This window comes from Vigna unguiculata, chromosome 2 (genome assembly GCF_037176805.1).
Source record: "Vigna unguiculata cultivar grain cowpea cultivar isolate G323 ecotype 2 chromosome 2, ASM3717680v1, whole genome shotgun sequence".
NCBI classification, from domain to species: domain Eukaryota; kingdom Viridiplantae; phylum Streptophyta; class Magnoliopsida; order Fabales; family Fabaceae; genus Vigna; species Vigna unguiculata.
This window is the reverse complement of record NC_140793.1, coordinates 32,888,939-32,914,113: the sequence shown is the minus strand read 5'-3', so window position 1 is coordinate 32,914,113 and position 25,175 is coordinate 32,888,939. Positions and strand designations below refer to the sequence as shown.

The 25,175-nt window shown below is 30.9% G+C and overlaps 2 protein-coding genes and 1 pseudogene across 5 annotated transcripts; 2 read left to right on the top strand and 1 right to left on the bottom strand.

Moving 5' to 3' along the window:
• The first annotated feature begins 956 nt into the window (after positions 1–956).
• LOC114166636 (RNA-binding (RRM/RBD/RNP motifs) family protein) lies at positions 957–5,137 on the top strand. Of its 4 annotated transcripts, none has more exons than XM_028051405.2 (10): positions 957–1,348; positions 1,434–1,496; positions 1,604–1,688; positions 1,799–1,867; positions 2,075–2,156; positions 2,383–2,434; positions 3,659–3,768; positions 3,861–3,930; positions 4,533–4,618; positions 4,740–5,137. In XM_028051405.2, the coding sequence occupies exons 1-10, from the start codon at positions 995–997 to the stop codon at positions 4,780–4,782; spliced, it is 1,014 nt and encodes a 337-aa protein (XP_027907206.1). In that variant the 5' UTR covers positions 957–994; the 3' UTR covers positions 4,783–5,137. The 4 variants fall into 4 exon arrangements, with proteins under 4 accessions (XP_027907206.1, XP_027907215.1, XP_027907199.1 ...); XM_028051414.2 differs by having other exon boundaries at positions 958–1,348; positions 2,078–2,156; XM_028051398.2 differs by having other exon boundaries at positions 958–1,348; positions 2,078–2,156; positions 3,656–3,768.
• Positions 5,138–18,249: 13,112 nt separating this feature from the next.
• Positions 18,250–19,207, top strand: LOC114173416 (ethylene-responsive transcription factor ERF011 pseudogene; annotated as a pseudogene).
• A 1,239-nt stretch (positions 19,208–20,446) lies between these two features.
• On the bottom strand, positions 20,447–25,175 carry LEJ2 (Cystathionine beta-synthase (CBS) family protein). The gene is made up of 9 exons (XM_028057796.2): positions 24,984–25,175; positions 24,630–24,896; positions 23,941–24,028; positions 23,748–23,812; positions 22,857–22,905; positions 22,619–22,671; positions 20,934–21,049; positions 20,785–20,842; positions 20,447–20,703 (listed from the first exon to the last, which is right to left on the bottom strand). Exons 2-9 carry the CDS (start codon positions 24,804–24,806, stop codon positions 20,629–20,631), a joined length of 681 nt encoding a protein of 226 aa, XP_027913597.1. The 5' UTR covers positions 24,807–24,896; positions 24,984–25,175; the 3' UTR covers positions 20,447–20,628.

Sequence of the window (25,175 nt, the reverse complement as noted above, 5' to 3'; positions counted from 1 at the left end):
ATATTAACAAGGTTAAACTTAGATAAAACTTAATTAACTTAAATTTTTGTTCTCAATAATTAATAACAATTTGTGATCACATTGAGAAAATATTTTAAACTTGTAATATGTTAAAAAATAATAACTTTTTATAAGTTATAATTAAACTATGTACGAATTAATTTATAAATATTTTCTTGTATTATTTTTCAAAAAATATATTTTTTATGTTTTACATGAACCAATCACTTTTTATGGCATTCCTTTCTTCTTATATTGAAAGTTGTTCAAATAAAGTATTTTTATCTCTTTATGTGAGTTTTAATGTTGGTTCTATAATTGAATAGTTGTTATGAATAAGAGATGATATCAAAGTAAACTAGATGCGAATTCGAGAATCTTATACTTAAAGTAAAGATTTATCTTCTTATTTATATTTCATGTGTCTACATTTTTTCTCAATTTTTAAACCACTTTTTATGACTCAGATCATTTGCTGGAATCCTTCAAACTCAAATAGTCCATTTAACTTCCAAAGTGCATTTCCTTTAATTAAATCCATATTTCAATACATATTATGATTTAATAATCTACTATCTAATTAGTTTTTTCCTTCTTCAATTTCAGATTGAGTATTCCAAAATATTTTTGAAATGTGTTAAAAACATATTTCAAATTAATTATTTTCAAAGGTATTTTCAAATTCAAAAATATTTTTCTGAACATCAAAATTGGAAAGATTAAAGAAGAGGATGTGTAGAGATTTTATTATATTTTTAACCAAGAGTAGTTTGAAAATTGTAGATTTTTTGAGTGTAGAAAAAAAAAAGAGCAGTGCAGGAAGAAATTGTCCTGCAAAATATTTTAGTAGCATCGCAATGCCTCTTCGTTTATGGGCCAAGCCCACTCGAGCCTAATACGCTACAAAAAAATTTCAAAGCCCACAAACCGAATAAAACAATTGAGAAAAAAATAAACCAAAATTCTAGGGCTCGTCGCGTGTGAATTGAATTCCATGGACGACATGGCTGCCTACTACTCACAGCCCCAACCGGCGGGCCTTCTCACTTACCACCAGTACTATCAACCGCCGCCTCCGCAACCTCCTCCGCTGTTGGCGGTGGTACCACCGCCTCCCGGAGCGGTTGTCCCGCCGGCGCACCACGGGCATCCGCCGTACGTGGCTCAGCATCAACAGCAAGCGGTGTTCGGTTCTTACGGCGCTCCTCAACCCTCCACGAACGAGGTTCGCACCCTCTTCGTCGCTGGCCTCCCAGAAGATGTCAAGCCCCGCGAAATCTACAATCTTTTCCACGAATTTCCCGGTTACGAGTCTTCACATCTCCGGAGTCCCACCAATTCGTCTCAGGTTCATTGCAATTTTAATTTCTTGGGTTTCTTAGTTTATGAAATGATGCGAATCTTTCTCTGATGTTGTTTTCTTGTCTTGACAGCCTTTTGCTTTTGCTGTGTTCGCCAGTCAGCAGTCAGCAATCATGGCAATGCATGCTCTGAATGTGAAGATCTTGTCGTAACATTATTGTTTGTTACATGTTTTGCTTATTGACATCAAATGCATTTCTCTTCGCGTGGCTTTAATTGTTTTGATTAATGTGGTTTGCAGGGGATGGTGTTTGATCTTGAAAAGGGCTCCACTCTATTTATTGATCTTGCAAAATCAAACTCTAGATCCAAACGCACTAGGATAGGTATGTGTTTTTATCAGTTCTAAACTCCATTCAAGGATTTCTGTTGTTATTTTTAATATATTTCAGATCTTCCAGTTGAATTGTATTGATTGATTGACCTTTACAAACAGATGATGAGAGAACCGGTGCCGATAAGAAAGCTAGAAGTCTTACATCATCATGGATCACTCCCGATTCTGGTAAGATGTTGTTAGTTTGAAACTTGGTGCGTTGTTGTCTGTATATGTAGGTTGTTTGAAGTTTCTTTTCCCCCAGTTTACTGTTGTTGTGTTATGTTCAGTTCATCGTTTATTCTGTTGCTTTGAGGTCAGTTAACTATTGATCACACCAAGGACACTTTTACCTATGAGCTCACATTACACATGTTTTGCACTCTTCGGCACTAGCAGGTGTTAGCAGCATTCACATGCCTGGAATGGGTAATCCTGCTTTCAACACGAACACGTTTGGTTATCCACCTGCACAAAGGTCATCTGCACTACTTAATCACGGTTTATTATGTGGAAGTTGATTGCTTCTATATTTGAAAAAGCACATTTTCCAAACTTACAGTGTTAGTTTGAGCTTCCCATAGAACTCTCCCAATTAGAAGAAAATAACTAATGTGTTTTAAGTAACGGTAATTATTTTCAGATTAACCCTTTTATTTGTTGCAATCTCATCTGATTATTTGTTTCTTTGTTCTTGGTAATAGTCTTGGTAGTGCTGATGGGAGTGCTGTGAATGATGGTCGATACCTGAATATGGTTAGTGTTGTAAATGCTCAATTTATATGTTTTATGCATCACCTTAAAAAGATTTCCAGTATGATTTGCTTCAGTTGGTTATATATCCTTGTTAAACTGAAAGTGCTCTTTTGTTTGGAAACATGTCTCAATTTTTTGATTCTGGTAATCTTTAACTGAAGTCAAAATTTGGAAGTCAATATTTTTTCCCTTTAGATGGCTTGGAGAAAAGCTACTCCTAAAATAATGTTTCATCTCTTTTGTTTTAGTATATATCTTTGGAAATAAGAGGTCTGATTTTCATTTCTATTCTATTTGATTTTTTAACGTGGTAACAATATACAGAAGAACGTATAGAAATATAGTTATAATTAAGCCATACATTATGCTCCCCTTTGCCTCTATTATACAAACAGCATCGTTCTATTGTTAGTTCTAGTAATTGAATAACAGTGTGTTCGGTTCACAAAGGGGCTATCCTTTATAATTTTAATAGAGGATACGAAAGTAAAATATATTTTTTGGACATTTTGGTATATAAAAGAATTCTCTTTCACACTCGCAACATTGGAGGGGTGAAATAGGAGAGATGAGATTTTAGCTGTCTTATTTCCCTTCTCCAAAGCATTGAACCAAAGAACATAAAATTAAATAGTTCCCCACCCGTCTCCAGCCTCTTCTAGTCTTGTTTTCTTGACTACCAAGTATTGGATGGTCCTTGGGGTGTAATATGCTTTAAGTGGGGATACAAACTGGTGTGGAAGTAAGATGTAAGCTAATAGTTTCTATTCTCTGGTTCAACAGTTCCGCAAGGGATTGGAGCTTACTTTGGCTATACCCTTGGGTGCAAATTTTATCTCTTTTATTTGTAATCTTCACGAACTTTGTTTCTAGACTGTGTTGAAACTTCTGTATAATGTTCAGGTCCTTTAGTTCTTTGATTAGGCTGTTCAACTTCAACATTATAATGCTTTACATGATAGTATAGAAGTAACTTTTGGAGATTGCCTGATACTTATCTCGTAAAGCTATTCTTCATTCACACACCCCACATATAGCCATTTGTTTGCCATTGATGAAATGTGCTCTTATGCAAATATGCAATATATAAGTCAATATGTTTCTCATGTTTAAGTATCATGGTCTTCCTCCATGTCATATGTATTTGACAGTACCTTATTTAATCTTAGGACTACAGATTTCCTCAGTAATTGTTTTGTTTCTTATCTTATATGTTGACAGAAGAAGTCTTCAGCTCCTTACATTCCTCAAAACTCAACCCCGTGTGCAACTTTATTTGTAGCAAATCTGGGGCCATCTTGTAATGAACAAGAGCTAATGCAAGTGTTTTCTAGGTTGGTAGACATATACGCATGAGGTGTTTTTGCATTATTAAAATATGTGGAAGTTGAATTTAATTTTGTTTTTATATAAAATTTTACATCAGATTCCATGGATTTTTGAAACTGAAGATGCAGAGCACATACGGGGCGCCAGTAGCATTTGTTGATTTCCAGGTTTCTTTTTGTTATTTTATTTTGCTCTGGATATAACCATAAATGGGTGTATTTTATCACTCAGCATCTTGAAAGCCAGCATACATTACGTGATACAGTTACAGGGATATGGTGGAATGCAAAAAATAGTAAAGTACGACAAGGTTTAGATGCTTTAACAAAAATTTATATATAGTATTTGTGAAGAGACATTCACATTACGAATTGCTCATTAATACATTAACGTATCAATAATCAATGTATAATTATCACAGTTGCATATCTTTCCCCTATCCATATCGGAGTATTTTCTTTTACAATGGACATGTCACAAAAAATATACAATTTCCCTGCCCAAGCTAGAATGTCATAATAAAAACATCACTAGTCCAAACAAAAATTGTATTTTTTGGTCCATAAATCTGAGAATGACAAGCCCTTGTTCTACGTTTGGAAGAGACACTCATTGTTTGCAATATACATTATTGGGTGTCTTTTAACAATAAAAAAACTACATGAGATACAGAACAGTGTCTCGAGCCATATCGAGGGAGTAATATATGTATGTCTTGAGCCATAGATACAGAACAGCAGTCACTAAAGTATATACTGTATATGTGCAGGATGCCAATAGCTCAACTGAAGCTCTAAACAGTTTGCAAGGCACAATTCTTCACTCTTCGCAAACTGGCGAGGGAATGCGTTTAGAGTATCCTTTGGTCACCTGAGCTTTTGTTCTCATTTGCTTCTGTTATTTTTTTGTGTGATTTTGGTAGTGGTTGAATCTTATCACTGATCCAATGTTTGGCATTGCTTAATAAGAATCTTAGATATGCAAAATCGCGGATGGGCATGCGAAAGAAGCCAAAGTAACTTACATGCTGGAAAATTAGAAAATGGAGAAAGGTGAAAGAAAACACGAGAATCAGTCACGATGCCTTCGGGCAGCACAATGAGTTGTTATTTGCGGCTACAACAGAGAATGGAAGCTGGGGTTGCCTTCATCCCAAATCCATAATTTGCACAACTTGTTCACTGTTTTGAAAATAGAAAATAGGACACAAGTTAAATGCTTGTTGTTCAACAGTCATCGATCATGTTCTCGTCTATTCTATCTACCTGTAAATTTATATAAAACTACCTTTTACTTTTACTTTTACAGCTCTTGGAAACACTGATAAAAGTATTATTAATTTCATTTGTATTTTATCTTTTGTTCTTGGGGTAATCTGTTTGGTGTACTTTATCTTTGTATATTATAGCTTATAGCTTGTAAATTTGATAGTGAAACTTTATAGGTAAAACATTTGTCAATTTAGATGGACTCATTGCCATGGATTGTTATATTCATTTTATTGCTTTCAACGATACGCAGTCGTTGGTATACTATTTAGAGGATATTTAATTAGAACATTAATTTATTTTTAAAGATATTTAATTAAAATTAACTAATATTTAACATTAGTTTTATACTATTTTAAGTTAGATCCAAATTTCTAATAAACAACTTTTAATCCGTGAAAATTGATGTCTTAACCTAATTTTAGTTTAACATAAATGATTGAAACATTTTCTTATTGAATTTCTGTATTTTCATTGAATTTCTTAACTTTTCTATTGAATTTCTATAACCTAATTATACTATTTCATTGAATTTCTAAATTTTCTTAACTGAAATAAGTACTTTAGTTCTTAGTTGAAAAATAATTTAAACAATAGTGTCTCTTATGATTTCGTGTATGTTTGCATAACTTTTATTGAAAATATATTTTTAGATTAAATTCTCTTATGATTGATTTATGCAAAAGTGAAATGGTAGAAAAATTTCATAATTTTTGGTCAAGGAACATTCTGGATTCGATATAATACAAAGTTTTATAGTATACGTGATTTTTAACCATAAATGATTCTATACCCACACCCACAATTTGTTGAAGAGAGAAAAAAAAAACACACGAATGTAGGAAAGTGCATCTGATATATTTCTTCACAACCACCAAAATAGTAATAATTTTATATAGTGAAATGCACAATTGATCATGTGATCATGCAAAAAGAAAAGTTGAAGAGTCTATGGTATGAGTCATGACACAATTGTCGCGATCCATTTGTTTTCTAATTTTGATATTTTGTTCCTCAATATATTTCTATTCTTTATGTAAGAGTAATACTTAGCAACAGTCTTTTATTATTGTATTAATTAACCTCTTGTTAATTTCATTACCTTCTTTGAAAAGGCCACACCACGGGTTAACTTCTTAATCTAATCACCCAAATAATTTATGTTTTCTTACTCACTCCTACTACTGCAGTGGTCCCCTACACGTGAGACATACATTCACGAGAGAAATATTTACATATGAGAGTTGTTTTTGTTATTTATCCGAGTTCAAAAATAATATTAAATTAATATAATTATTTTTATAATATCATGATATATGTAAAAAATAAAGATAATAATAAAATATTTTAAAATATGAAAAATTAATTGGAACGATTCGTAACTTATAATTTAGAAGCTCTCAAAATAAAACATTTGAACTATCTTACTTAATATTAACCAAAATAATTTATATAGTAATCAAATAAAGGTTTAATTATTGATTTACTCCTCCAATTTGTTGTTTTGATTTATTTTGCTGCACTTATTATTTTCTGGTTTCATTTAAACATTCAATTTTTAAATAGATTCAATTTAGTTTCCTTATTATTGATTTAATTTAGTTATTTCCTTTTTAAAATATCTAATTTTGTCTCTCCAATTTGTAATTAAATGTATTTGCACATGTTAAAATAAATTTTTGGAATTTATACATTAAATTAGTTTACCTAAATGTAAAAGATTTGAATATTTAGGTGAGGTGTAAAAAATTAAATAACTTGAATATTTAGATTAAGTGAATTAATGTATAAATTATAAAAGAAATATTTTAACATATTGTAATTGAGTTTAATTACTTATTTGGTCTCAAATCGAAAATAACAAAATTGGATCATTTTAAAAATGAAAAGACTAGACTAAATCAAAAATAATAAAGAAGCTAAATTGAACATTTTTAAAGAATTGTAAAACTACATTGAACAACAAAATAAAAGGAGAAACAAAATAACAAATTAAATGAATAAATTACTTATTAAACATCATATTGCCAGCAACATGTTAGCATCGTCAAAAATACTCATAAAACTACTTGTATTCTTTTAAGTGTAAACATGGATTATAGTAAAATAAATTAAAAAAATAAAATCTTGTTTCACGTGTTTTATAAAAGAAAAAATTGAAGTTACAAATAAAATATAATTAAATAAACTAAATTTGATATATATTTTTTTTAAGGATACAATAATATAGGTAAATGTAATGCTCACGTAAAGTGAGTAATTTAAAAAAGCAAAAATGAAAAGTCAACCTTAACTGTGTTGATTTTAATTGATATCACCCAGGAGCATTGATTGGACATAACAAAAACCAGAAAGTTAAGTCCAGCCAATTTTCACCGACATTTGACTTTTCCTTCAACAGTGAAAGAAGCAGCCACATTAAGGTTAAGAGTAACGTTAACATCCCTACGATAGGGTATGTGTCCTACAAAAACAACCCAAATCTAAAAACTTGCTCATTATTTTTTTCTCTATTAAATCAGTTTCCACATTTTCCGACACTTCTACCATTTCTTCCAACTACCAGGTTTGGTCGTGTCGCTAAGTGCATGCATTATTCACTCTTTTTTTCTTTTCTTTTTTCTTCTGAAACATCGAAAAAGTCAGAACACGTTTCTAGCCTCTACTTACTGATACCTAGCTACTACCCTACTATATACTATTACTATTTTTTTTTTTAATTTTTCAATTAATGTGATATTTGCATGTTTTCATATGTTCACTATCGTATTTTTTATTTTTTGTTTTTTCTAACAGTCCTTTTAGATCTTATATTTTCAAATTGATATTGAATAGTAGGACTATTTTTAATAAATTAATATAAATTGTAAATTTATATTAAAAATGTATATTTTAATTAGAAGTTCAATAATTAGTTTTCTAACACGAAAATGATTAAGGACTTATTACTTTTAACAGACAATACATGATTTAAAACAAACAGAGCGTATATTAATGCTAACCTGTCAGGAAAATATATATCATTTACTTCTTTGCAATCTTGAATAAAACATAACCGTAAATTTCATGAACATTTAAAAAAAACATATTCGATCATGTATTTTAAGCTTCTACCTGTAAAATATGTATAATGAATATGTATAGATAGATTTTTAACACAAATAACAGCAAAAATCATCTATTGTGATAAGAAAACAAAGATATCAATGCATTATGAAGAGATATATGTATAATACATCCTAAAAAGACATTTCAAATCATTGTTTTCAAATCCCAAGAGGTGTGACCTATATCTGTAATTTCAACTATTGTTTTAATAAACTCCATTTATTTTAAAGTCTATTTCTTGTCACAAATTGGTGGCAACATATATATCATCACTACTTTAAGATGTTCTTAACGTCCACTTATTGCCATTTTAAATTTTGGCTTAAATATTTTGGTTTTCCAAATTTGGAAGTGACTTTTCAAAAATGATATTCTTGCTCTCTATTTTATTAGTATGAAAGGGATTAGACATGAGCTATTTTCTGATTAAGAGAAACAAAAATTTTATAAACACGTGCAACTTTAAATGATAACAAATATTTAAATCACTTCACTTTTAAAGAACCTTTTAAATAAATAATTCTTTCGATATTAGGGTTGTGTTATGAATTAATGATTGTCCATTGATTTGATACATTTACGCATATGATTCATTATTTTTTATGGTGGTAAATATTTGTATTAACTAAGTTGATTTGTTTATGGATTACATATTGTATCTATAAATAGAACTCTTCCTATCAATAATAATACACAAAATGAGTTGCTCCCTATTCTTTATTCTCTATTGTTTCTTCTTTATTATCTATTATTCTCTCTATTATTCACTTTATTTCATAACACGTTATCAGCACGATGCTCCAATTGAGGACTAGTGGAAGTTTTTTCTCTCCAAGGACAGTGCTCTGCGTGTCTCAATCCAGGCTCTTTCTAATTCTTTCTCAATTTATAATTTTACCTTATATTCCTCTTGTGATAAGAATTGTTTGACCTTATCAATTTTCATCTTCGTCTTATTATTTATTTTTATTATGACGATGATTATTATTAATATTATTATTTTGATGATGATTATTATTATTAATATTATTATTTTATGTGTTAGTTCTAAACACGCGAAATGTTGCAAAATTTGGATTTGTGACCCTTGATATTGCAAGGAAGAATTCCTTATATTGGATTTTAAATGTTGAAATACATTTAGATGCAATGGATAATTGGATATCATTAAATAAAGAAATAAAGCATCTAAGCAACTAATTTGCTCATGCGACAAAAATACTGTGAAAAAGGATTCACAAATATTATGAATTTATTTCATGCCTATGTATGGCTGGCTGGACAAAGCAATAAAGCTTTTGATGAAAAATCATGAGATCCGCCTAATCTGCTCCATTCCCAGAAGTGAATGTAGCAATCAATATTATGAATTTATTTCATGTCTTTGTATGGCTGAAAAAAGCAATGAGGTTTTGATAGAAAATCATGAAACTGGTCCAAATTGGTTCTGCTCCATTCCCAGAAGTGAATGCAGCAACATTTTATTTATATTTTCATGATCGTGATCGTGATCTTTATTATGGACATGGTTATAAAGAAAATTTCAAAGACACATTTTGATGAAAAATCATGAGATCCGCCTAATCTGCTTCATTCCCAGAAGTGAATGCAACAATCAATATTATGAATTTATTTCATGTCTTTGTATGACTGAAAAAAGCAATGAGCTTTTGATAGAAAATCATGAAACTGGTCCAAATTGGTTCTGCTCCATTCCCAAAAGTGAATGCAGTAACATTTTATTTATATTTTCATGATCGTGATCGTGATCTTTATTATGGACATGGTTATAAAGAAAATTTCAAAGACACATTTTGTCACCAGAAGTGGCACAATAATGTGAAAAAAAAGGAAAAGGAAAATGTGAAAATATTGACAAAAAGATAAAAGTATATATTATCATTATGGTGGTAAAGGCCATTTGAGTTGTACTTATTGTACACCAAAGCATCTTACAAATAATGAGAAGAACATAGAAACACACTTTGCTTATGAAGATGGTGATTCTAATTATGGCCATATGGATGTTACTCATCTTGATATTGTTATTTTCTTTGCTAAAGCAAATGGAAGCATTGATCACCTCATTGATCATGAGAGTGTTAAAAGAAAAATCTTATATTGATATTTACGTTTATATGAAAAACGAATGTTTGCACTAGTACCAAAAGATATGTGTCTTATTGATAGTGCAACAACTTATACAATTCTAAGAGTAATAAATTTTTCTCTTGTTTGATAATGTGAGACATCGATGTTAGTATTATTTATAGTATTACAAATATATTTGAAGACTCTAGAAGAGCTATTATACTTGTACTAAGAAGTTGAATATAAACTTATTAAGTTTCAATGATATTTATCTAAATGGATATTAAATTGAGACAAATAATGAAAAAGATATGAAATATCTTTATATCTCTATGATTGAGTTGAAAAAGAAAGTGTATTGGAGAAATTATCAACATTCTCTTATAGTTTATATTACAAGTTTATTAGTACAATTGAAATGCATGTCATGATAAACTAGAAGTTTACAAATCAAAATGATTGCCTTGTTAGACATGATCAGTTATTATGATGCAAAAAAAAAAGGTTGAAAAACTCATGTGGACACATTTGAAGCGTGGTAGACCTATTGGTTCCAAAGATAAAAACTTTTGAATGAGAAAGGGAGCTAATATGGAAAATGACCTAATCGAAAAGGTTGAAATCCCAAAAAGATTCATTTGACATAATTAATGGTTCGGTTCTAGAAGAACCTCAGGTACCTGAAAAGGTTGAAAATGATGAGATCTCAATAAATTATGTCATCAATCATATAATATGGAACCAAAATGAAGTTAACATTGTCGAAACTTTTACTTATAACATAGCGATGAATGCTACGAATGACAATGAAGATCAATAAGCAATGATCATTGAAGATTGTTGGTGAAGAAAAGATTGGCCAAAATGAAAATATGCAAAGAAGCATAATTGTATTTGCTTACTAAACGAAAGGTTTTTGGACGTATAGTTCGCACACCTGAAGTTGTGAAACCCGTTGGGTACATGATGTTTGCGCAAAAATCAAATTAAGAATGATGAAATTGTTAGATACAAAGCACAATTGGTTGCTCAAGGTTGTTCACAAAACCTTGTATTGATTTGTGAAAAAACATATTCACTAGTATTGGATGCAACAACGTTGCAATATTCGATTATCCTAGTTGCACAACAAGGTTTGCATTTACATCTAATGGATGATGTTACAACCTATTCGTACGGTTCTTTTGAACACGCTCTTTTATTCAATAAAATTCTAAAGAGGGTTATTCAATAAAATTGAACATGCTCTTTTATTGATTAAAGCAAGGATGTGTGTGGTATAACCATCTTATTGAGTTCTTATTGAAATAAGGATATGGAAATAATCCTTTTTGTCCTTGTATTTATATGAAAATATTAGAAAATCAATTTTTCATAATTATTGTTTATGTAGATGACATAAACATCGTTGAAACTACTAATGAACTCACAAGGCAATTGAAAGAATTTGAGATGAATGATCTTTGAAGGGCAAAGTCTTGTTTGAAATTAGAAATTGAGTATTTAAATAAAAGTATTTTTATACATCAAGAGGCTTATATGATTAAGGTGCTTAAAATGTTCTAAATGGACAAGTCATGTTCATTATGCACTCCAATAGTTGTGAGGTCGTTAGATGTTGATAAAGACTCTTCTTAGACCTCAAGAAAATGATGAAGATCTTCTTGGTCTAGAAGCACCATATCTTAGTGTCATAGAAACACTAATGTATCTTGTGAATTATACTCGATCTAATATTGCATTTGCTATAAATTTGTTAAGCAAGATATAGTTCTTCAACTACAAGAAGAAAATGGTTTGGAGTAAAACATATACTTCGTTACTTTAAGGGTACTACGAATATGAGCTTATTCCATCCAAATGATTCAGATTCAGACCAATGGGTTATGGATATGCATGTTATTTTACATATTCTTACAATGTCACAATGGTTGATCCCAAATAAGATGTTTGTTCACATGTGGTAGCACAATGGTTTCATGAAGGTATATGAAACAAACCATAGTAGCAACATCGTCTAATCATACAAAATTACGAGGAAAGTTGTGAATATGTTTGGTTAAGGTTTCTAATTCAACATGTGCAAGAAACTTGTGACTATCCCCGAGAAAGATGGAATCAACAACCATATATGAAGACAATAGTGTATTGTTCAATTGAAAAGATGATATAGATATCCAAAAATTCGTTCATCTGCAAATATGACAAGTCTATTTGTAAAGTTTTTGCCAAGAAAAACTTTTGAGCAAATGACTCACAAATTCGGACTCTGTCACCTTAATGATGTGAGTTTACATAAGAGGGAGAAATAGAATATGTGATGAACAATATTGTATTAAAGAATACAGAATGTTGTACTCTTTTTCCTTCACTAGGTTTTTTTATCCCAAAGGGTTTTTCCTAGTAAGGTTTTAACGAGGCACATTCTTTATCAATGGACACTCCAGGAGGAGTGTTATGAATTAATGATTGTCCATTGATTTGATACATTTACTTATATGATTCATTACTCTTTATGGTAAATATTTGTATTAACTAAGTTGATTTGTTTTTTTTATAGATTACATATTGTATCTATAAATATGACTCTTCCTATCAATAATAATACACAAAATGAGTTGCTCCTTATTCTTTATTCTCTATTGTTTCTTCTCTTCTCTATTATCTATTATTCTCTCTATTATTCACTTTATTTCATAACAGGATTCTCAGATATATTAATGATTGAATTTGGTAATATTTTCATACAAAATTCCATCTAATTAAATATAAATATCATATAGTTTGGTTTAAATGCAATATTAAATATGAAATGGACCAGTTTCATATTTTACACTTCGATATAAGTCGTCCTATTTTTAGAACCTTCTTAATTTGATTTATTTGTCTTTTAGTTTTATATTTTTATAATCAACGAAGTAATTTATTAAGAAATATAAATTTTGGTAATTTGTTGAATTTTTTCAGTATTATAGTGCCAAATATCCATCAATTTTAACTATGACTAATTGTCAGAAAAATGTTGTTTATAAAGTCCATTTCTTGATTTATAAAACTTAACGACGAGATCTTGTATAAGAAATGCAACTCTATTTTTTTCTCATTTCTTAAAAATGAAACTAACATAAATGAACAATTAACAAAATATATATACAAATGTTTTTTTAAAGAGATGAAATTATATAAGTTGGTCACTTTATTACCAAAAGTATAGTTGAATTAATTATAAAAATTGAATTTACATTAAGTATGATATTCTTATAAAGAAATGTTATGACTTATTTATTATAAATCTATTAAATAAAACTATTTATGTTATTGTGCATTTATTTTTTATCAGCAAAAAAGTAAATACAAATTACAGAAAGCACCAGGGGTTATTGTGCATATTATATATGATTTTGTTTCAATATGTTACAAATGTAAAAGATTCACTAACATTAATGACAAGCTAGAAATCATCATGTAAAAGAAGACACAGTGATAAATTTATAAATAAAACGAAGTTTTTTAACAATGCTTATGGGGCAACCATCATTAAAAGTCAAAAATCAAGGGAAATAGCGATAATTTTTCATGAAATGGTTATTAAAAAATCTTAAAATAAAAAATGAAAGTGAAGAAACCATAGTTTAAAATTCTTAAAGTGAAAAACAACGATGGTTAGTCATAAAATCGTTTTTTGTATTGTTATATGTTTGTGTTATGTGTCACTTGTGTTGTCACCATTCTCTAATTGCCTTTATCATTTTCCACTTAAACAAAAATATTGATGAAGACTTAAAAAAACTCATATTTGTAATTGTGCTATTCCCTTGTCATCACACCCTCGTAGATCACTAATGTGTTATAAGTATTTTAATTGACAACTGTTATAAATATATAAAAAATAGTTGTTAAAAATATTTTTTAATCGTTGTTGAAAGCATTTTCTGATGAAAATATCGTATTATAACATTGTTTATCGATTATTATTATCAAAAATATTTTTTACAAACACATGGTACAACTTATATTTTCTATGTTCAAATTTATGTAGTAAATATTCAATGCCCTCTAAATTAGAACAATGTTGGAGTCTCATTATCAAAAACCAATAAAAACAAAGAAAAACATAGATCAAAGAAGAAAAAAATCTAGAAAAAATAATTAAAACGTCTCGTAGCTAAAGTTGTATTAATTTTATAATTATTTTGGTGAGTTTGAGTTGATGGTGCCTAGAAAAAATAATTAAAACCTCTTGGATCTTTGCTCTCATCAAAGTTATTATTTAGCGTCGATAGTATCATATATATATATATATATATATATATATATATATATATATATATATATATATATATATATATATATATATATATATATATATATATATATAATGTTTCCGTTTCTGAATAATGTCGTGTTATGTACACAAACATTGCTTAAAAGCGTTATAACCAACATCCCCAACTTATACGCTTCTTTTCCAATTTATATTAACAACAGAAGTATATAAAACGAAACACCTCACCTATTGCCTTTATATACATTATTAATTCATTGATGAAAAAAAAAAAGTGTTTCTTCACTTTGAAAGATAATACACAGCTTTAATGATACAGCCAATATTCCATTTTCTATAAAAATTATTTGTGATATCACTCATTGTTATCTATCTTATATTTATAATATATCACATGCATTGTTATGTAATTATCATTTAAAACGTTTAAGAATTATTAGAGAAATATTATAATTTGAGTGTTTTTTTTTTTGTTGTTGTGAGAATTTAGTACGTGCGATACAGTATATGTTCACATTATTCAACCGAGCCGAACCTCTTGACATAATTGTATTTTGTTAATCATTACACCTCGGTCAATCATTACATAATTAAAGAGTAAATTTTGCATTTAGTGCAATATTTTTAATGATATATTTACGCCGTAACTCCTATTTTTTTAAATTATTTAAGTATATGCAACAAAACGTACTGAAAATAATATTAATTAATATTATTTAAACTGTAATGGATAAATAAAATAAAATGAATAATCATTCCTTTTTATTTAAAAAAAATCAGACGAAGTATTTATGTTGGATGTGAATAATTTCTTTTATTATTATTATTATTATTATTATTATATTTAATTCTAGAAATCCCAAATAAAAGTTACTACAGAAACATATTCTAAATACACTCACCTATGTTATTTTTTTATTTTTATAAATATACTCTTAAATTTAATATGAAAACTTAGATATATTATCATAAAACTAAATTTGAATCTTACGTATATTATCAGCATAGGAATATTCATAATATTTATATAATAATAAAAATAAAACCAAACAATAATATATATATATATATATATAAAACAAAAACATTTTCCAGTTTTAGTTTATTATTGTTCAAATTTTCTTCTTGAACATATATTAATTCATGTACATATACTTTTACAATTCATTTATATAAATTACAGGCATTGTTGTAGCTTATAGTTAATTATACTTCTGGAATAGACATACTTTTAATTAACCAAAGATTTATACCTATGTTACACTACTTACATAACAAGAATAATATATTTACTAATTATGATAAGGTGAAATCTCATTCTCCACTAACTACTTTTTTATTCTAAATTGTATACTAAATTGTTAGAATCTTCTTCAAGTTCCATTTTCTAATATTTTTCTCCATATAAGTTCGATATAAATAAAACTCGGATATCTTCTTTAAAATTCTCAATTCAATGTATAATTTAAATATTTCAACATAATATTTCTTCATAAAATAAATAAATAAATATGTATATATATATAATATATGAACACACCTCATATCACAATTAAAAATATACTTTTATTCATGTACATTTAAATTTATTTTAAATACTAATAAATTTAAAAAATATTTTATATAACGTACGTATTAGTTACGTGAGTTAAATCCGCATGTTAAAATGATGTGTTTTTAGTATCAGAATAATTGATAGATACTATAGTACAAGACAGTTTAGGAAGAAGGAGGAGAAAATCACTTTCAAAAAGTATTATAATAACAATAATAATTGTGTAGTACTTGTTATTCGTGTCCGTTTTTTATGCTAAATTATTGTTTCAATTGAGTTGTGTACCACAAGTAAACAATTATTTATTTTCTTTATTTTCTTCTGCTTAAAGATTACATTGAAAATTAAATTTATTATAGATATTATTAAATGAACTAGTTTATACTAATATACATAAAGTTTATATAAGTTAATACATCACTATATTTATTTGTGAAATAAAAAAGTGCCATGACAATTCCAATTGAGGAAAATTACACCTGTATTTCCTATTAAAATAATACTCCAAACAAGAATTAGATTTTATTTAATAATTAAACACAGAAAACAAATTATTAATAGGCAATTAAGCCGCCCATTAATATAATTAGCAGGGCACCAACTTAACATTGTGGGCCATAAAAATATTAACATTCCGATAATACCCCTGCGTGTGATTGTAAAAACAACACTTTCCAAAAGGGTAAAATGGAAATTTGATCCAATCGTAATTGCGTGGAGGGAAAGTCAATTGTTAACGGTATCTATCCACCGACCACCGACCTACCTTCTGCCCACTCAGAATTATTAATTAAAAAAATATAAAATTATCGGATAATAACGAAAATGAAACAAAATATTATATAATTCAAAATAAATAATTATTTTCCTTTTTCCTTGCTAAATATCTTTGAAACTCTCTCATTTCATTAACCCGCAAACGACACAATCAACCATTATCACCATCATACACCTGATATCATCAACCCCATAATCAAATTTAATTCTAGAGTTCCCAACAAAAATTATGATAGAAACAGATTTTAAATACAATCAATTTATATTTTTTTGATAAATAAACTCTTAAGTTTAATATGAAAACTTAAATATATTACCATAAAACTGCATTTTAATTTTAAATATATTATCATCAGCATTGGAATGTTGACAATATTATTCTTAGAATATCCGGGTGTATTAATATTATTATCTCTTTAAAATTGAAAAAGCTTATTTTAGTAAATTATAAAACTAAATTAAAAAAGAAATAATTTTGTAGTTAACTTTTGGAAACACCAATTACCATTATTATGTTTGATTGCTTTAAATGTGGGTTGAAGTCCACCACCGCTTATCCAAAGAGAGACTATTATTGTACCACTAACACACACCTAGTTATGGTCGAATAGAATCATGTCTTTCCCCAACAACACTTTTTTTTTTTTTTTTCACAATAACGAAAACATATAATTTGCTTTCATAAACTTGTAAACAAAGGGAAAAAGGGAAATATGTTACATGTGTCAAAAAATCATATAACTTTTTCAGTATAGTGGTTCAAATTTATTGAAAATATTTTAACTTTTACCTTTTACTTTATATTTTAGGATCACTGATAACTTTTATTTTATAATGCATTTGGTATTTCATTTATATTCTATTTTTTCTTACTTGTATATTAAATTTATCATTTTTTTTGTTTACCATTTCTTTCAACTTACTTCGCAAATTTATCCTAATAAGATTGGATCTACACATTTTAGATAAATATAATCGCATTAGTTATAGATATCATATTTAAACCTTTTTGCCGCTTAAAAGAAATTTTGTATAATATGAACAAATGGATATAAAACAGAATGATAACGTGGGTAAGCATTTATGTTTCGAAGATTTTTAATAATAAATCATGTATGATAAATAATTATAGTTTTATCTAATTATAATCTATTATTTAAAGAAGTTTACTTTTATTTTCTGAAACTATATAAAGAATTTGAGATTGATGAAAGGAAAGATGTAAAAAATAAAAAAGTGTATTGAGAGAGAGGGGGTGGAGTGAGTGATTTTGTCGGTGAATTAATAATAAAAATAGAAATAGGGAAAAAGAAAGATGAGTTAATAATGAAAAAAAAATGGTAATTGAATTGGGTGGCATTAAAAAAGAAAAGAGAAGAGAGGGTTCAAAGGAACCAACCAACCATATAGCAACGTGGAGGCTTACAGAGATGACAACCTTGGTGCTTCAACCTCTCACCCTTATAACCCTTTCGTCTCGCATACTCCTTAGATTTTCATTCCTCATGGACCAGATTCCCTCTCTCTCTCTCTGATCTCCATTTCAACCACACCAACCCAAGAACACAAGGCCACACAAGAGAAGAGAAGAGAAGAGAGAGATGGAGCCTCAAGGAAGAACAGGAGGAGAGAGAGAGCCCACAAGGAAGCGAAGCGGCGTGGCGGTGGCGGTGGACGGAGAGAGAAGATACAAAGGAATAAGGATGAGGAAGTGGGGCAAGTGGGTCGCGGAAATTAGGGAACCCAACAAGCGTTCCAGGATTTGGCTAGGTTCCTATTCCACCCCTGTCGCCGCCGCACGTGCTTACGACACCGCCGTCTTTTACCTCAGGGGACCCTCCGCGCGCCTCAACTTTCCGGACCTTCTTGTCGGAGAGGGCGCCGCCGCCCTTGTAGCCGGTTGCGACATGTCAGCTGCCTCTATCAGGAAGAAGGCCACCGAGGTCGGTGCCAGAGTTGATGCTCTCCAAGCATCCCTGCACCACCACCACGTGGCGCCGCCGCCGCCGGAGCTTCTCTCGCGCGGAGACGGAGGTGGGTCCGGGGATTTCGCGGTTGACCTGAACAAGATGCCCGAACCCGAGAGTGAGGACTGCGAATGGGATGTGAATTGAAGGAAAAAAAAAAAAAGGTGCGCGCTTTCGGGTTCGGTGGCGTTGCTAACGTGCGGCGGGGAGGGTTTGCGACGGCTGAGGCAAAGTGATGTTGATGAAGCCTTGGGTGGTGTGGATTATTGTACTGTATCTTTTTTTCCTTCTACTTTCTTTTGGGTAGTTTTTTTTTTTTTTTTTTTTAGATTTTACAGAAGAAATTTTGGCGTTGTAAAAATTATGTTAAATGTAAATTAAGTAGTCCCAGTAGACTGTTATTGTGTTCGTGTTTTTGGTTTGAAAAAAATGTATTGTGTTTTGGGGCGTGTGGAAAGGAATTCGGCGGAAATTAGGAAAAAATGGAATGAAAGTGGAGGTGGGATACTATAAGTGGAGTGGGATGTTTTAGAAAAAAAGAATAGAATGATGCAGTGGAAGTGAAATAGGTGGAGAGAGGGGACAGGGATGGCCTGCGATGCCCAGCAGTTGGGTACAAAAGGAGGGAGTGAGCCATGCTAACCACTAAAGTAATAATAACTACTAAAAAGTGATAAGATTGAGTTAGGTATTTTTCTGGTTCTACACTGTTTCCTGATTATTGAGTTGTGAAAGGGGGAAATGGAATGGGCCACTGCCAAGGGAAAACGTTGTGGCCACTGCTCTGTTTTGACAACGATGGATGATGGGGTCGGTTAATCAGTTTTGTCGTCTAAGATTTTTTATTTTTTTTTTTATTTTTTTCTCCTAATTCTAGTCAAATCTCGGACAACAATTGTATCGAAGACATATATATAAACGAGAAACAAACCACAAAATAAGAGAAAGACATGTCTCCATGTGAATGCAAAATTACAGCTCCTCCCCATTCATTAACAAATATCTTTGTGGAGGATTTCTGATTTGAGTCTGAGCTGTACTCCATATATGATTCGCTAGGATCTATGGGGCCTTTAAGTTGTAGCCGAAGATGAGTCCATGATTAGCGGAGAATTAGAGGCCTTTTTTCTTTTACCTTATTTAAGGATTTTATAGCTGTGGTACTGTGGATTACATCGTGCTTGACGTAAGTGAGCAATTAATTAATTTAAGATAAAGTTAATCTCTCGTATTAAAGATATAGGGTTCATCAGTGAGGGATGAAAAGACAAACGTAGAGTTGGATGAACGAAGACCACAGTAATGTGGCCAAATTGACCAACGAAGTCGTCATTAAATTTTCACATATTATAAATACGAAAAAATAATGTTGTGATCTTTATAAAATGGAGAAGCAAAAGACAGGTCCCAAGCTGTTATTGTCAACTATTCTGAACAAGATGACCTTTTATTGCCAACTGTTCTGATCAAACATCTAGTCATGAGTTTTATTACAGTGACGGACCAAGACCAGTCATCGCTTCGGCTCAACTACTAACAGACGTGGTAAGTATGGCGGTAGATTAATGCCGGTTGAAATTCCTATGCCATTTTACAACATTTTCAACATCATTATCACCAAGGCGGCCGATATGAATTACAATGAGATCATTAAGAATAATAATTGCCCTTTTGAAATATTGCCAAACATCTGTGTAAATAGCAAAACAATAACATATACATGCCTAAGCCAAAATTTTCATTTTTAATTTAAGCGAAGCTTCTGTGAACACTTCGATCCAGCAACAAATAATGGAATGACCATCTAAATCCTATCATGCTTTATTCTGATTTGCTCGTTTCACTTGCAGTGCGGCTCTTACCACATTTCCTCTTGTGATAATCCCAACCTTCAGATATTAATAATGACCGTTTAGAAACACTCAAGTTAAAACAAACACAGATATAACAAGATTGGACGACTATCTTACCAGTCTACCCTCAGCATCTACAACTGGAAGGCGTCGAAATTTGGTTTCTAGCAACAACCTAAAATGGAAATTTAAAAAGGTCATCTTTTTTATTGACGGCTTAAAATATTCTAAAAAACAAAGTTAAACAGGGAAAGAGATGGAAGAACCTCGCAGCATCCTCGAGATTCGTGGTCTCACGAACAACCATAGGGGCAGTGGTCATCAATTCACCAATCAATTTTCCGTTGGTCTTACTGAGCAGCTTTTGAATCTCGTTAAAAGTCTGCAAGAGCTCAATATCAGCAAAAATGGAGCTCTATTTAACTAGCTGAATAGAATTAACTAGTAGCAATTGAAATGCGACACGCAATGCAACCCGTCCACTTCACATGCAATCATTACCATATATGAAACATGAACAGTCAAAAGGGAAAGGCTTTGTCCGTATTGGACATATGACTCTTCGAAATACCCATGGGCGTATTAAACTCCGCAGTGCCACTTAGTTGTCTATATGGGATATTTCACATGATTGCCACGCAAATATTTCCTGTAGGTTGAGACTACTTCAAATAGATAAGGTAACTGAGGGAGAAAAGGGGATGAACACTGAACAGACATGCTTAGAGAAGTATGTGTCTTTGGATAATTAATACCAGATCTAAACAAGTAGCACATGCTTAATGAGACGAGGTATTATAGAATTGTCAAGCTATTTTTAATAATGAAATTACAAATCATATTAAATAGTAAGTTCAAAGACAAGTTCAGAAATAGCTTTAAGCATATTTAAACAACGTATAGGAATTGAAAAAACATTTATAACTTCTAACTAGGAACTGACTAAACCATTCAACCGAGTTCCAAGAAACAGAACCGTATATTATTTCATAATTCAGAACAAAAAACTGAATCAGGAGCACATAAAGTGATCGACATATTGTGTGAAGCCTCAATTTTAGATGGACAGACACAAAGAAATTGAATAACTAATTAAGAAGCATAGAGTGAGTAGTCTGTCTGTCTGTGCAAAGGTCCTATAACAGAAGAAGAATGAAAACAAAGCAACAAAGGGTGCATCTATTGGTGCTTTTCTATTTAGTTTATTTAAAGATGTCAGTTTATCTGACTTTTCAGTTTAGTTGATGAAATTGGTGAAAGAATAAATATTTAAAAAAAATGAATTGTAGAATTGGGTATTTGTGCGAGATATAGAATGGCACTGCTACATGTATGTTCAGTACAGTTCAAAATCATCTGTGATTCATAACAAACAACTCATGTATGTTCAATTATATTCAACAAGCTTAGTATTCATCTTTAAACATAACTCTCTCCATGGTGCAGCTTCCTTTTTAATTTACACTAAGTTCAGACTTTTCAGGCTAGCCGAGTTCTCCAGTATAATTAAGTTTAGTAATCAATTCTCTGTAGTTACTGCATACCACTGCTAAAGTGCGGTTGGCACTTTAGCATACCTTCACCTTCCATGCACAGATTAGTGGCTTGTTTTCCTTAAACACACTATTAGCCTTTTTTACTAAAAAAAGATTGTTTAAATTTTAAGTGTAATTTAAGTCAAACACATTTAAAAATCAAACACACACTTGATCAAATTTCATTTATTTATTATACATATTTCAAAGGGGTCATGATAGAGTACACAACTGTTAAATTTTCTATAAGAAATTGTTTGGTATTCTGGTAGAAATGCCCAGTTATACTTTATATCTGGTTTTGCTTAGTAAACTGCGCTTATTTGGTAATTTAAGTATTAACACCACGAAATGGAGACAATATTAGATACACGGTAAAGATGAATGAACTATAATAAAAAGAAGTTCGAACATACTTTCCAAGTACTATCAACTTCTGGAAACATGCTGTTATCCTTTAGCCCATGACCTGAAATCAGCAAAAACACTTTATCTGAGCAATAGGGTTTGAGGATGGAAGCACATAAAAAACCCATAAAAATATTTTTTGTTACCCTGTGACATGAGAGTGCTGTTAAGTTTTGAAGGCGGTGAAAATCACACTAACAACCAATGATAAAAGAAATGTTTCTTTCTAAAAAAATAATAATTTACCTGATATAGAGTCAAGTGCTAACAAGTCATAATCTGAAACAACACCAACCTGCAGGGTATAAAAGAATCTTTAGGAATAGTTTCAATGAAAATTAGAACAGCTACGTTCTGCCAAGTTAAACTCGTGCAAATTTCATTATACAAATAAAGAACGGAAGTAATAAACCATGATCAATTACTAATACATTCTGTAAGGTTGTCGCCATCAGATTCAATTGTTCGAAGGATAACTGGCATTGAACTAGACTTGCTGAATGCATATGGTTTTAAATAGTTACAACAGTCAAAAGGGAAAAAATGTTCGTGGAGAATCCTCGGATTCACTATTAAATGTTTAAATCAGCATCAGCTGGATTTCAGCCAGAGACGCTACCTATATATAACAAAGTTTTATCTATCTTCACATTAGAAAGGTTTTTAAAAATGATATTTTCATTCTCAAATCAAAATTAACCAGTCTTGGGAATTTCCTTGTTCAAACTGCAAAGGCATATATATTCAGGATTGTATTTTTACGACACGGACATATTTTAAAGAGCAACGGTTTCAAAAGGAGAAAAAAAAAAGTAATTCTCAAGGCTGTCTGGTGTAGGCGCCCATCAAACTTATACCACCTAACCCTTATGTGTGTGGAGAGAGGTAATTTCTCTGGCTTGAAACTGTAACCACTTGATCTCAACATTTTACCTTAGCAGTAAATGTCAAGGTTGTGTGTGTAAATCATAACCTTATTTCTCTCATGATATGACAGTCAAACAGTGCATTTTGAAAAAAATAAAATAAAATGAAAATGGAAAACTGCAAGGATTTTAGTAATAAATATGGTAGAAACTTATTAAACACATAAACCAAGTAAAAGAGAAAAAACGAAAACGGCTACAAAAAACTCACCAGTTTCCAGTTATCATCTATCACAGGAAAACCAGTTATCCTTTTCTCAACAAGAATATCCAAAGCTGTTGCAAAATAACACTTTTAGAAATTAAAATATAAAACCCCTATTCCTTTCACAACATATAGAAAAGAAAAAGAATGGAAAACAATTCTGCCATGAAATAAAACATGAAACAACAATGAAATATACCTTCATCCACAGAAGTTGTGGGTTTCACCACATATAAGTCCTCTTTCCTTGTCATAAAGTCACCAACAGTGTACAGTCCATTTCTTGGCTGCATGTAATGTCAAAAAAGCACAAGCCATGTCAAAAGTGGTCTCTCTACATTTAAATATTCTGATAAATCGGTACATCATACACAGTGAACCACTGAGAATGTTTCAGGCCAAAACGAACAAAAATCAAGCCGTTCATGATTTTGCCACCTCGGTACAAAACGGTCTCCTGTATATGAAGGAGGCAGATATAAAGAGACTAATTCTCCGACTCTTCATGCTAAAGCATGAAACTAGATTCAAAATTCTTACATCACTGCACCAGCGAAGAAGGCACCTCTTAAGAATTAACAATAGCTACACGCGGCCTAACCCTATACCACAAGCTAAAAACACAATAATAAAAAAAATATACAATTAAAAGCCCCGTAAAATGAAATTCAGAGTCTCTTAACCAAAATCCGCGCAACTAAAGCAAGTGAGCGTAACGCAAATGATTAAATCTGTCAATTATAATCTAAAATATTAATATATTTTCAATCCTAACGGTTCCGCAGCTGATAGAGGAAATTCGGTACTATCGTACGAACATGCTTTGCTCAGTTTGCAAACAGGATAAGAATTAAGGAGAAGAAGAAGAAGAAGAAGAAGTAAAGTTACCGAGACTGAATTAGCGGTGAGGGTGTTGGCGGCGAGAAGCGGCGGGGGACAGAGTCTCCGGAAAGGGGAAGAGCGGGGGAAAGCAGCGGCGGTGGGAGGCTGGAAGAGAGGACGGTGAACGGCGGAGGAAAGCGGAGGGAGAGTGTGGAGATGGGAGTGGAAGAGAACCGAGTCCATTTGTTGGGAGTTTGGTTGGACTCGATTCGGAATTGAGAGAGGCTTTGTTTGTTTGTTTTGGGATTCAGATTTCAGAGTTCTCACTCCAATCTGCAGATATCAAACACACAAAATCCACCGTCAATTTCTTTTTCGTCTACCAAAATAATTCTAAAAAATATCGTTAAATATCCCTACAAAATTTGGCCTGATTTGCTGGTGTCGTCAAAATATCAGTTATTCGTAATTCCTTCTTGATTAAGATGTTGGCCACCACGAGATTAAAACTCTTCAACTTTCACGTGTTTCCTTCTTCTTCAATCAACTTTCCGTGTCAACATTTTCTACGAAAATTTTCATTCAATTTTTATCACACCATTCTTTAAAGTA